This window comes from Dermacentor albipictus, chromosome 1 (genome assembly GCF_038994185.2).
Source record: "Dermacentor albipictus isolate Rhodes 1998 colony chromosome 1, USDA_Dalb.pri_finalv2, whole genome shotgun sequence".
Lineage (NCBI taxonomy): Eukaryota > Metazoa > Arthropoda > Arachnida > Ixodida > Ixodidae > Dermacentor > Dermacentor albipictus.
This window is the reverse complement of record NC_091821.1, coordinates 344404525-344417424: the sequence shown is the minus strand read 5'-3', so window position 1 is coordinate 344417424 and position 12900 is coordinate 344404525. Positions and strand designations below refer to the sequence as shown.

Sequence of the window (12900 nt, the reverse complement as noted above, 5' to 3'; positions counted from 1 at the left end):
GATATTTATTAGAATCGGTGTAGTCCCAGTATTCGTTCCCAGTATTCGTTCAAGTATGTACCAACTGGGCCAGATTTCAACCCTTCTGCTCAACCTTTGGTATTGAAATCGTGGCTTTCATCTCCCACGTGGTGCCCTCTTCTAAACTGGTCATGTTTTCTCCCTTGTCACCAGAGTTAATGGTCATTGCATTGTTTCCTTAAATAGATATCTTCTATTTACATGGGGAAACCATCACAGTCTTTCTTGTTGAATCTCCGCTGTAATGTATCCCGATTTTCTTTTAAACCATTACTCGGATTCAGCCGATATATCCCCCCTTCCGGGAGAATGTATCCGCTCACAAACTGGATCCACGCAGCTGTTCGACGAGGTACTACCTGACCTATACGGCAACTCCACGGACAACGTGGACATGTGGGTCGGAGGCCTGCTGGAGACGAGCGACCGGCCGGGCCCGCTGTTCCAGACCATCATCCGCGACCAGTTCCGCAGGATCCGAGACGGGGACCGCTTCTGGTTCGAGAATAACAGCACAGGGTAGGAGCGCGCGCCATTTTTCTCCTGCCACTCGGACAGCGACCACGTTTGCACGTCTTCCACGAGCCTAAGCACACCCGCGTTATTGTAGCCGGAGTAAGGTGTGAATCCAGACGGGCCTTGTTAATATTTTAAGTGGTGTTTTCGCGCAGAGCGGGACAAGGAACCTGCAGGCGCAGTGAATATTTGCGGATGACATTATAGCCGTTTAGAATTTGTCCGGAAGGCAGAACCTCTTTCTAACGAAGTTGTCGTTGCTGTTCGCATTTGCACACGCCATTTATTGGGAATCGGCCAATAAGCGGGCGGTAGGTGTCAGGTAAAGAGCTGAACAGTTATAGTAAAGCTAGTATTAGCGGAGAAGGCAGATGCGCGCTCCTAATAAGGAGTCAGCCTCTCGTTTGAAGAATAGCTTTAAAATATTAGGGAAGGCACTCCCACGCTTATAATTTATTGACGTTTAAGGTTGCTTTAATATTGCTGCATTTGAAAGAGGGGTTAGTAATAAAGGAAGTTAGACTTCTTAACTCAATGATGAGAAAGAAAACAGTCGTGTTGTCTACTTATTCTTCGTCCGTGTCTGCTGTACGTCACGAAAGTTTAAGAGAACCGTCAAAATGACTGCGATGTCATTATGCGTCCAATCACCGCGGTCGTGTGTGTTCCCCTCGCGTGAGCAATCTCTTTTATATTAATTCTCCCCGATTTCTTTTTTTTTAGTTTCTTTTCGCAGGAGATGATCAACAAGATCAAGCAGCTGAGAATATACGACGTAATCCTGACGGCCACAAACATATCTGCTGGAGACATTCAGCTCAACCCGTTCCGTCTGCCTTCTGATGGTGATTGGCATCTATGTCTTCAATGTACAAGTCTTTTTTAAAACGAATGTATGCAAACACTTCATTCTGCGAAGTGTACGCGTACATTCCAAGAACTACAGCGAAATAGCGTGCCAGGATGTATTTAAACAAAGAAAAAAAGCACGAAGGTTGCAAGTACCAAGACATTACATACTACCCTTGATAATTTCGATTTGGTATGATGTATCATCAACAATTATGAAAATATTTATGCGATTTAAAATATTTATGCAGACGTAAACATTCTGGAAAGAGAGTACGCCTCATCTGTGGCATGAAAAAATGAATATTGATGACGAAATTGTGATTTTGTTTTGTTGTTCTTGTTGCTATGAGTGGCGGTGAAGGGCATAAACACGAAAAGCTGCGTTGCGTACGCACCGTTATGTCATTACAAATATGATCAAGTCCACCACAGTGCGCACACAAGTACAACCACTTGTTGGGATATGCAGTCTGTGCTGTGACCATAAATGCTGCATACATGTAGGACCACCATCGGACAGAAGTATCGCGAAACGGCACGAATCGGAATTTTCCTTAGCAAACGTAACTATGGGCTATGTATTCCAAGGAAGTCACGCATCGCGAACTGTGAAGGCCACAGCTGTCGCGGTTTGCGTGGCGGCCGCCACGGTGTGCTGGCGGGTCCAAAAAGACGTTTTGTAGCTGCATACCACACGTTTGTTTAAAACCAACATTTTTGTTTCGCGTCAAACACCGCGACTGACCGAAATGAGGGGGCATTAGGTGCGGCTTCGCTACACTGCTGTCACGTATTGCCGAGGACGCCTTAGAACGGGCACGCTTTTGCCGAATTGTCCGCACCATTGGGAACATTACCACTGGAGCGCCACAGCGTAATAAGCGTTACAGGGTAAATTATAACTTTAGTGGCTTATTTTTATTAGCCGTCGAAAGTGGACTAGCGATGCACCAAGCGAGACTTCAACTCGTCTAGGGCACATATTGCTGATCAAGTGCGTCATAAGACTTAACTCCGTGCTTTTCCACACGTGCAGCCAACGGAGGACTGGCGTCGCAGTGCATGGACCAGCTGACGGTGAAGTACAACTGCACCACGATAAACAACGTCACGACCACGTGCCACGCGCTGCCTCCGCTCAACAGCGCTCGGGTCGAGAGCTGCACCCGGCTGAAGACGTTCGACTACTTCAGCGAGAGCGAGATCTCCTACGCGCTCACCTTCCTCGGGCTCGCGCTCTTTGTGGTCGGTGAGCTAACACCCGGAAACCCGACGAGGTTTCCCATATACTCACAAAGCGCAACGCCGGTACATGTTTGTCCTGCCTATATATACACGACAGACATGTAAGACCGATCTATATGGTCCGCTGAACAACCGTCCACTCTTACATACAGTTTTCCGTTGTGCATTACAGATTAGATACGAGACGAAGAAGTGCCGACGTTTTTCTGCACATGTATCGGCCTGACGCGTCATGCCAATCGCCCCTTTCGGACGATGTTAAAGAAGTTTGTCAGTTATGTGGCTGTATTACCGGTCATGTGTTCTCTTTGCGAATGGACCTTATTGTACCAGGAAACTTCAAGCGGTAAATATTTAGGTAGGAACATAGTCACAATATGCAGTATGCAAAGCTGCATGTTTGCTTTCGTCTCTTGATGTGAATTATTCTTTCGGCAAATTCGTAGTATTTAAAGAAAAAAAGCAGGAAAATGACCCCTCAGACCTGCATGCGTCTCGCAGGAAATGGACAACGTGATAGCCGGGCCCCGCATACACTGACGCTGAACGCCCAACGTTGTGTGTTCGTAAACACCACCCTCCAGGTAGAGGAGACCATTGAAACAGCTTGTCCGACACAGAATGACAGTTCACGTGCGAAACCGTCCTGTCTGTATGAAAACTTACTGGTCATTCTGTAAACGCGCTAAAAACCGTGCCTGTTGAATAAGGGGCAGCTCTAGCCCAAAATTCCCCTGTGCACAAACTGATCACATTAAAGTGAATAAATGTTAAAAGGCGGTAGTGCGTATTTAAAGACACGCGGTTCACTAACTGTAATTTCGTTTCTCCTGCAGCCGGTATCAGAACCTATAAGGATCGCGATGCGAGTTCTTTGTGGTACTTCTGCAGCTTTAATTTTAACGTGATCAAGTTGACCAATCAAGATATACTCAAAATACCTAGTCAAGAGCCCATAACAGCTGCCATTATGGAAGTGTCGAAGCGAACGGCTACCCGTTTGCCAACGCGCGTGCTGACGTCATTTGCAAGAGAGAATACGCCACTTATCACCACAGGGCGAACGCCGCATTAAGAGAAAACATTGTCTCGGGATGTCCTTATTTACATACAAAAACCTGTTGGATTTGGCTAGTTGGTACATTACTGAACTCGAAGGAAACAACGCTAAAAACAGGCCGTGTTTGACTCCTCTCGTCAACGTTATGTTTTAACTCTATTTCCTTCAAATGTAGGATAAACAGTGCGATAAATGAGCAGAATATACGTCCAGCTCTACCGTAATTAATGTCGATACTTATACCATTCCAAGCTCAAAGAATGAAAGCTAACCAAGTCTAACCGAAATTGCCTTCGTTTCTGTTAAGTATTTGGTTAACTGTATGCCTTACTGCGCAAGTGGCATGTGTTTTTGCGATTCCAGGCTGCGTGCTGCTCCTACTTCTTCTGGCGGACAGGAGGAGGCGCCTGGTGGCCGAGGAGCGCAAGAAGCTCAATAAGCGGCGCTCGCGTTCTGGAGCCAAGGACACCGCCATCTGTGAGTGTTCACCAGCAGTGTGAAACTATCAGCATGGCCCCAGATATCGGATATCGATATGCAGGATGCCATGCTGTGCGTGTTTGTTCATTCAGGTACTGCATGACACTATCAGGCTGCGCGCCTCTTGCTCGCCGTAGTTTTCGCTTTCTTCGCCTTTGCTGGAATAATGCACGGCATAAAATGAAAGGCGAAAAAATGCAGAATCGACAGGAACACGCTCCTGTATTTCCATTTTGACCAACGCATACGTTACAATGGCGTGGTGCACGTTCTCTCTTAGAGGAGAGGAACTGTGCCACAATTAAATCTACGATCCCGGTTCATAGTAACATAACGCAGGGAATAACTTCCCTGCGCTACTTGCGATTCCGTATCGGTGACATTTCACACGTTCTTGTTTTATTTTGTTTGTCGTTACTGCAATGTTCAATAACAAACTAATTTTCTCTCAGCTCGCGCTCACTCACTCACTCACTCACTCACTCACTCACTCACTCACTCACTCACTCACTCACTCACTCACTCACTCACTCACTCACTCACTCACTCACTCACTCACTCACTCACTCACCACTTGTGGTTGCTCTGTGGCTATGGTGTCGAGCTGCTGAGCACGAGGTCGCGGGATCGAATCCCGCCCACGGCGGCCGCATTTCGATGGGGGCGAAATGCGAAAACACCCGTGTACTTAGATTTAGGTGCACGTTAAAGAGCCCCAGGTGGTCAAAATTTGCGGAGTCCTCCACTACGGCGTGCCTCATAATCAGAAAGTGGTTTTGGCACGTAAAACCCCATTATTTATTTTTTTCACTCACTCACTCACTCACTCACTCACTCACTCACTCACTCACTCACTCACTCACTCACTCACTCACTCACTCACTCACTCACTCACTCACTCACTCACTCACTCACTCACTCACTCACTCACTCACTCACTCATTCACTCACTCACTCACTCACTCACTCACTCACTGTCACTGCGCGCAGTGCGAGAGTGGCAGGGTCACCGCCAGGGCTACCGGAGCGTGGTGGCGCGCCTGATGGCTGACAAACGAAGCCTAGTGATGACCAACGCGACCAGTGGGGCACCCTTGCGCAGCATCGACTTCAGCAAGGTCCAGTCGGTCGTCTTCCAAGTAGCGTCATCCAAGCGGCGCCACTTCTTCATGCTCAGACTGCCAAAGGAATATGACCTGGTAGGCGCGCATTGCATCATGCACTTGGACATTCCTGTTTTCGGCCTTTGAACAAAGCCGCACCCTTGGATGATTGCTTGTGAGCACTGCATATCGTGATGAACAGTTCTTTTGTCCTCGCGCTGCTGAATTTCTTCCTTTTTCTTTTTACAGCGCAGCTGTTATCCTTTGGTTGGTCGGGATTTTTCATGGCGTGCTCACACACACACACACAAAAAAAAAGACAGCTGCAAAAGGCAAAAGCTGTTTGAGTTTCGCGTAACAATTATGTTTTCTTGTATATTCGAATAACAATTCGAAGCTATTATGTCTGCAGCTTGAGTGTAAGTTGTAGTCTACGTATTTGCTGACGCAGTTTACTTTTAAACAATAATTTAGTTCAATGAAGAACTTGCGCTTGGCAGAAGGCCTAGAAGAGTGAGAATGTGTGCTGCACTTCCGCACACGTGCGTGCGCGCGTGACGTACGTCGCTTGTGATGGCGGTGATTGTGTAACATTGTCTAATGTCAGTTGGGACGGTAGTAGTTGTCCAACATCCACACCAGCTTCGCTGTACATCCACTTTCACAAGGTGGAATGGAGGCGGATTTTTTTTTTAACTTTCTCACGGATGTCCGCACGTTGCAGGTGTCGCAACAGAGCGACACTGAAAACTCCGAGGACATCTAAGCACTCCTTATGAGTTGTTAATGCGAGGGCATTAATGTCCACTTGAATGCCGCTGAGCGGTCCTGCGAGTTATGAATGGATGGAGACAACTATATTCTGAATTCGGCAAATTTTACGACCCGGGCTCAGGTCTCCCATGAGGGGACTTCGAGGCCATGAACTCCTCGCGGGAAGCGAGCGCGTTGATACTCTTGGTGCGTTTTGATTTGGCCTTACCGAGGCGCAGTTAGAGCGCCGGCGAGAGCTTGCGCTGACAAGTAACGTCCTAATAACACAGGCTTCCGAGAGCGAAGGTGATTTGTCGTCGAGGCGATGCCCTCTCCCCTCATGCAAAACCTAGCGCGCTACTACGACAGTAGGCGTTCCTTTTCGCCCACTCTGCTCCGTCGAGACGCGCTAGTGACGTACGTAGCGTCGCAGCCAATGGGAATTTAGATTCCGTTTCGGTGCTACAGACGCCGGACGCCGGCTTGTTCGCTCAATGAGCCATATGAAGCTTTCACATCAATAAACTCTGTACAATCGCGCTTTAAATACAAAGAGGAAAATGAGCTTGTGTCATCCGTTTTATTTTGATGAAGTTCCGCAGACACATGGGTGATTTGCATTTAGAGTGTTTTAGAGCACAGCTCTTAAGCGTCGAGCGTTCCTGCGTTGAGCGTCGGCGTGCCTCATCGGCGGCGTTATACCTCGTAACCGAGCGAACGAGCACAGGCGAAAGATGAAAGCGAACGCGGAGGAAAGAATGAAAGAAGAGCTCGCGAGGAGGAAAGTGGAGGAGGACGGTACAGTGAAAGCATGAGGCTCAGAAGGAGCTGAAGGGAAACGGCCTGCGCATGCGCTAAGTTGCAGGCGGCCACGGCATCCACCATAGAGTTACCTATAGTATGAAACTCCATGGCATCCGCTGCCGCGTGGGCGATCTCATTTGCGCTTCTGAGGGGGGGAGGGGGCAGGGTGGCTACGCCCGTCTCTGTCGTCAGCTGCTGAGTGCAGTCCGCGGTACCAGCGCGTGTGACGTGTATCACTGCTCTTGCAAGGGGCGATGACTACTGGCTACGAGTAAGGCTCGATGTGACGCTCCCTCAGGTGGTGACGTCGTTGACGCTGGTGCGCGATTTCCTCTCGTCGTTGGCGAAACAAAAGCGTGGGAAGCGCAGTGCCCCGCAAGACGGGCTGTGCGGCGACGATGGCTACGACATGGCGCCAGAGTAGCGCGCGTCGGCCCTGTGGAAACAAAGCGCGCTACTCACAGCGTTCTCTTCTTAATACGAACGTATATAATCATAATACAAAATATTGACACGCGAAACTGCGCTCAAATTTCGCATTAGGGAGTATCGTAATCGTCGGACAATTTTTTTTCGTTTGAAGCACGCACGCAGTATTTGCGCAGTCTTTGCGCCTTGATGATGCCATTCCCGTCTGCAGTTGATGATAGCGGTTGCATTGGCGCCTAGCAGCTCTAACATTGAGCGAATAAGAAAACTCTTTTAACCATTAGGAATTTCATTTTGATAGCTGTTAATCCAAGAGACGTTGGCGTAGCAGGAAATATTTCGTGTTATTCTTCTGTTTCTTCTTCTTCTCCTTATTATTATTATTATTATTATTATTATTATTATTATTATTATTATTATTATTTCTAAGTACATAAAACAACCACAGAAAAGAGAAAGAGCTAACTGCCTATGCTGCCACCAGGAGGGTCACAACGCCTGCAGACTCTAGAAGAGAAAAGGTGTATAGAGGATAAGAAGTATGTGAAGAACATGGGGGTAAGGGAGAGGGCGTGGTGAGTGAAGTAGGATGAGAGAATTAAAAAGGGAGCGAGGTAGGGAGACAACACAAAAATCACACATGCACGTATGTCACGCACTCACCCGGCGGCACAGAACTGCTCTCCCCACAGAATTGTCGTGTTGTAGTTTTTTAAAGCGAGCCGCGAGTAATAAGAAAGAATGGAAATAAGTGATTCAGAGAGTTAGTTTAATATGATACTTCGGGCCCTCTATACTCAATCCATTAAAGCGTGCAAAAAATGTCCTGCTCATTACTTGTGCTCACGTAGCGTGAGAAGCAGAAGCCTCGCATCCGATCGCTTAGCTCACTGCAAGCCTGCGCCACTTCAATGCGACCGTGCAGGTGCTCAAGTTCGACGCCCTCGACGAGATGGAGTCGTTCGTGGCGCGGGTCGAGGAGTTCCTGGGCAACATCGGCGTAGGGCGCGAGAGACGACAGCTGGAAGAGAGCGTTCTGCTTCGAGACGCCATCACCCTCGAGCACCGAAAGAAGCAGCTCGACAAGTTCTTCCGGGTCGTCTTCGCTCAGGTGCGCACAAGGGAGACAAATTGGATACTTTTACAGCGATGAGCTACTCTTTCACCACACTCGCATCTGTGATGATGATGATGATGAGGATGATGATGATGATGGTTGGCATCCCCTTTGGAACGGGGCGAGCACAAACAGTCCCCTGGCCTGCTCGATTTATTGATGTTTTAGTATATGTATCGCTATCTAGCCTTTCGCTGGAACCGTAATGAGCCGAACACGGTGCATCGTAGGAGAGCGCAGGAATTTCCGTTAGGGGGAAGAGGGGGGGGGGGGGTGAGGGGGAGCAAACTATCCACAAGATGCTCATTGTCGCGCAGTCATGTAAGTGTAGGCTTTTTTTCAGAACGCTCCTTAGCACGAAAACACACAATAATTAAGATGCATCTCTTTAGAAGTAGAGAACAACTTCCGCGAAAATCCTGCATCGTACTTCTCAAGGCAGTAGAAATTAACAGCTCGTGACGATAACAAAGATTGGTACCATGAGGGAAGGTTATATAGTGCTTACACATCCTGCCCTCCAATATTAAAAGCATGAACCTGCGTTGTTTTGAGCACTTTTGAACAATGGAAGCATAGTCGGTATGTAGCGCAATTCTCTGTCCAACAAAAGCATAATGGACCATCGAAGGTACTCATAACAGAGGGAAATAACGACTGTGCACTCGATTTCCGTCTCCCCTCCCCCCTAAGCAGGTCAGGGGAGCCATGGACACCGGAAAAACATAACAGCGAGTTACGCGACGCTTGAAACGTTTAGCGATACCTATGACGAACGCCAATATCATCTCGAGTGCGGACAAGACCCCATGACAACTATTGCAGGCAGTAAATAGAGAGCGGTGGCATAGTACAATAAATGTATGGATATTTTAATGAAATACTTGTGGCGGCCGTGTGCACGATGCGCAGGCGTTCGGCATCGAGCACGACCAGAAGGAGATCCTGCAGCTGGACGCAGCTCAGGCACGGGACATCGTCAACCTGGAGCTGACGCAAACCGAGTTCGCCGCCGCCCTCTCTATGCATCCGGACTCGACGTTCGTCCAGCAGATGTTCGCCTTGGTAGACTTCGACAACAACGGCTACATATCCTTCAGGGAATTCCTCGACATGATCGTCATCTTCGCCAAAGGTATACATTCATAAATATTAATGTTATGTCAGTGTACCCACAGTTCTTTCTTGATCATAAGGCGGAGCTCCTTTGGAATCCCTGGAGTTTTACAGACCGACGGCGAGTGTTCTGCTCACCCTCTGGAGAGCCGGAGCGATGGTGGTGCTATAAGAGCCGCAATACACGGTGCCGAGCACATTTACAGTCGCACGTGCTATGAACTCATTTTTGGGCAACAGGCTGACATGCGCAGAAACCAGTGCACTTTAGCGAATGCGATACAGACTAGTGTCACATTCGTCTTACGCCATCGCTAAATGCTTCAAGCGTCGCGTACTTGCTCTATTTTTTCCGGTGCCCATTTGATTATGCTTGGCTGTCAGCAAGTCTTTAAACACTGGTACAACAAAAAATATCGTTAAATGAAACGCTTCGAAGAGGACTCGTCCTCGTCACTGCAGCAAGGCAGCTGCTGGCAGTTGCTAGCCTGCGGAAGACATCTCTCTAGCTTAGGTCAGATGCGCCTGCATCTTGTACACGGTGCCGCCGACACAAATTGCGCATCACACCGACTTGACAACTTCGTATAACAATACGAAGGCGTACGTGCGACGGTCTTGAAGGGACTTATGGTTTAGGGCTCGTTTACTGCTTGTAAGTTTCGCGTTGAGCAGTACAGCGGTAAATTTTCGATATGATCGGACCGGCTGTGAGAGTGGCGGTTAGTCACCGACTCTCGTTGGTGTGCTAATATGTATCCGAAACAAATTTGCGTGAATGCATCTCGTTCCCTCTTTCCAGGATCTGCTGAAGACAAGACTAAGCTCATGTTCGACATGTACGACATCGACCACTCAGGAAAACTATCGCGCAGCGAGTTCGCGAACATGATCAAGTAAGTGTCACCGCAAGCATAGTGTAGAACCTTAATTGTTTTATTGCGATAGAAATTATATGGACATTGCAGGCGCACTTTTGCCGTCGGCGTTGGCGTGATGTTCCGCATAAGGCCAAGGTCTATAACGCCGTCGCCGCACGCCATACGATGTGGTGCGAGTGAAAGCGCGCGAGGGGAGCCGGCGATCGTGGCTCAATCTGGCGAACGCTAGGGAGGAAAGCGTAGAGGAAACGTACCGTCTTCCGTCGCGCGAAAGGCTGCAGAAGGATGGGAGGGAGGGGGACGTTGCTCTCCGGCAGCTACTGCGTACTTCGCGAACGCGCCCAAGGGGAACCGTCGATCACTGCTCAATCTCGCGCGCGCAAGGGAGGCAAGCAAGGAGGTAGCGCGGGAGGAAGGGGGAGGTAGCGTTCCACTCCGGTAGCAACTGCGTACTTTGCGCTGCCGTGGGCGGTAGTGCGCGCCCTGTCTTGAAAGCGATCTGCAGACGGCTCATACCTTCGTGCGTGCTGTGTTATCGCCGCTCAGTTCGCATTGAAGCGATAGACAGCACGAAGGTCACTTCGCTCGCTGCTGCAGCCTCGCGACCTCACGCCAGCGTTTTGACAGCGAGTGCCCTCGGTCATCGAGCGTGATTTGTTCACGTATGCCTGCGCGCGCTGACACCATGCTTGTTAATTTAGTTCGTAAGCGAAGATTTCCAAGTTCATACGGCCGATGAGACTATTATCCTTCGTATAGCTGCCTACTAATTTGCTATCGCAATCGGTGCTTCGCCTTTCGAGCGAAACTGCGACTTTCTTTCACAGTGAAGCTGTTAAAGACTGCTTCCCCTAGGATCGTGTCCGTGTGTTAAGGGAAAACTATCATCATCGGGATGGCTCCAGCGTCGTCTTCTTCCACAGCTGGCTCGTTGGCGGCTCTCGGCGTTACCGCGCGAACGCGTTCGTGCCATTACCCCTGCGTTCGTCGGCGTAATCATTAATTAATCGACTAACTAACTAACTAACTAACTAACTAACTAACTAACTAACTAACTAACTAACTAACTAACTAACTAACTAACTAACTAACTAACTAACTAACGAACTAATTAATTGATCAACAATTAATTAATTAATTACTTAGCTAATTAAGCCTTACAAAGAGGAAACCAATTTTACAGTGAAGCTGTTCAGGGCTAGTTCCCCCAGAATCGTGTCCGTGTGTGTAAACACAAAACCCATACGTGGGCCGATCCCGAAGATAGTGCAATGTCGGGCCGACCCGCGGCGGAGGTGATGCAAGCGTTACGCACTCCCCATACTTGGGTGGATCCCGAAGATAGTGCAATGCCGGGCCGAACGGCGGCGGAGGTGACGCAGGCGTTAAGCACTCCTCACATGTGGTCCGATCCCAAAATAGTGCAATGCCGGGCCGACCCGCGGAGGACGTGAAGCAAGCGTTAACTCCCCATACGTGGGCGGATCCCGAAGATAGTGCAATGCCGGGCCGAACGGCAGCGGAGGCGAAGTTCGCCATTAAGGTGCCCACAAACACAGATTCGTTGGCCATCCTTCTTCACAGAGTGGAAGGGCACTGAGATTTTTTTGTTATATGTTCGATCGGATGGCACATGCTCTCAAAGGAGTTTGGGCATACAGAAGGAGATGTAGGCCTCACACAAGTAACAAATGAAAAAAAGAAATGCGTTAACATTCTCAAACGCAGTGGCGTAAAATTAAAAAATAAAGGGAGCTGTAGCAAAATTAAGTTATAATTCTGTGCTATGGCCTAAAATTACTGTTTGAATTCACAACGCTTTCTTTCAAACAAAAAGTTGCATAAATACTTGTATCACTTACTCTTCCTCCTGACAACAACCTGCTTACTTATAGTAGTCAAGAGTGTGACGCCAAAAATTTTTTGCTTGAGGACCTCTGCTTCCATACTTCTAGAACGTTCAACCTGCATTCGCTGAGCTTCAGTTTATGATGAGGAGATCCTACAACTAAACGTGACTGCTCAATTTTGTCTCCAAACAGATCACTGCTGGAACTGGCCAACCAAAGTTTGTCGCAGGAGAAGCTGAACGAACTGATCAGCTCCATGTTTAGAGAAGCTGGATTGGAGAAGAAGCAGACCATCACGCTGGAGGACTTCCAGATGCTACTGTCCAGCCACAAGGACCAGCTCGGGTATACACAGCTCAACTTTGACGGTATGTCGTCTGTACAAATAATAGGCATATCGCTATTATAAAGAATGGTGGCACGGCACTAGGTTTCCAATGCCATTGCTGTGTTCAGGGATACAGACAGAGAAAAGTCACTTACCGCGACAAGCGACAGAGGCAAAGGCTGACACACTCACTTATGCTGCAACGGCGTTTCTTTGGCGGAGTGCTTTAAATATGTGCAAATGTCCGAGATAAAAGTGAAAATGGCTGCGGGTATGCCTACATTGTGACAGTACATAAATGGCACTCTAAATGTGTGGCATTTGAACTACCGGCACTTGAAGAAC

General features: G+C 48.5%; 1 protein-coding gene across 1 annotated transcript in view; it reads left to right on the top strand.

Moving 5' to 3' along the window:
* LOC135911554 (dual oxidase 2-like) overlaps positions 1–12900 on the top strand; it is a 38719-nt gene that overhangs the window by 14409 nt on the left and 11410 nt on the right. Inside the window, exons 12-20 of the mRNA XM_065443908.1 lie at positions 362–540; positions 1261–1382; positions 2426–2638; positions 4058–4171; positions 5165–5373; positions 8189–8374; positions 9293–9515; positions 10299–10392; positions 12420–12595. Coding sequence (XP_065299980.1) covers positions 362–540; positions 1261–1382; positions 2426–2638; positions 4058–4171; positions 5165–5373; positions 8189–8374; positions 9293–9515; positions 10299–10392; positions 12420–12595 — 1516 coding nt within the window. The remainder of the gene's footprint in view (positions 1–361; positions 541–1260; positions 1383–2425; positions 2639–4057; positions 4172–5164; positions 5374–8188; positions 8375–9292; positions 9516–10298; positions 10393–12419; positions 12596–12900) is intronic.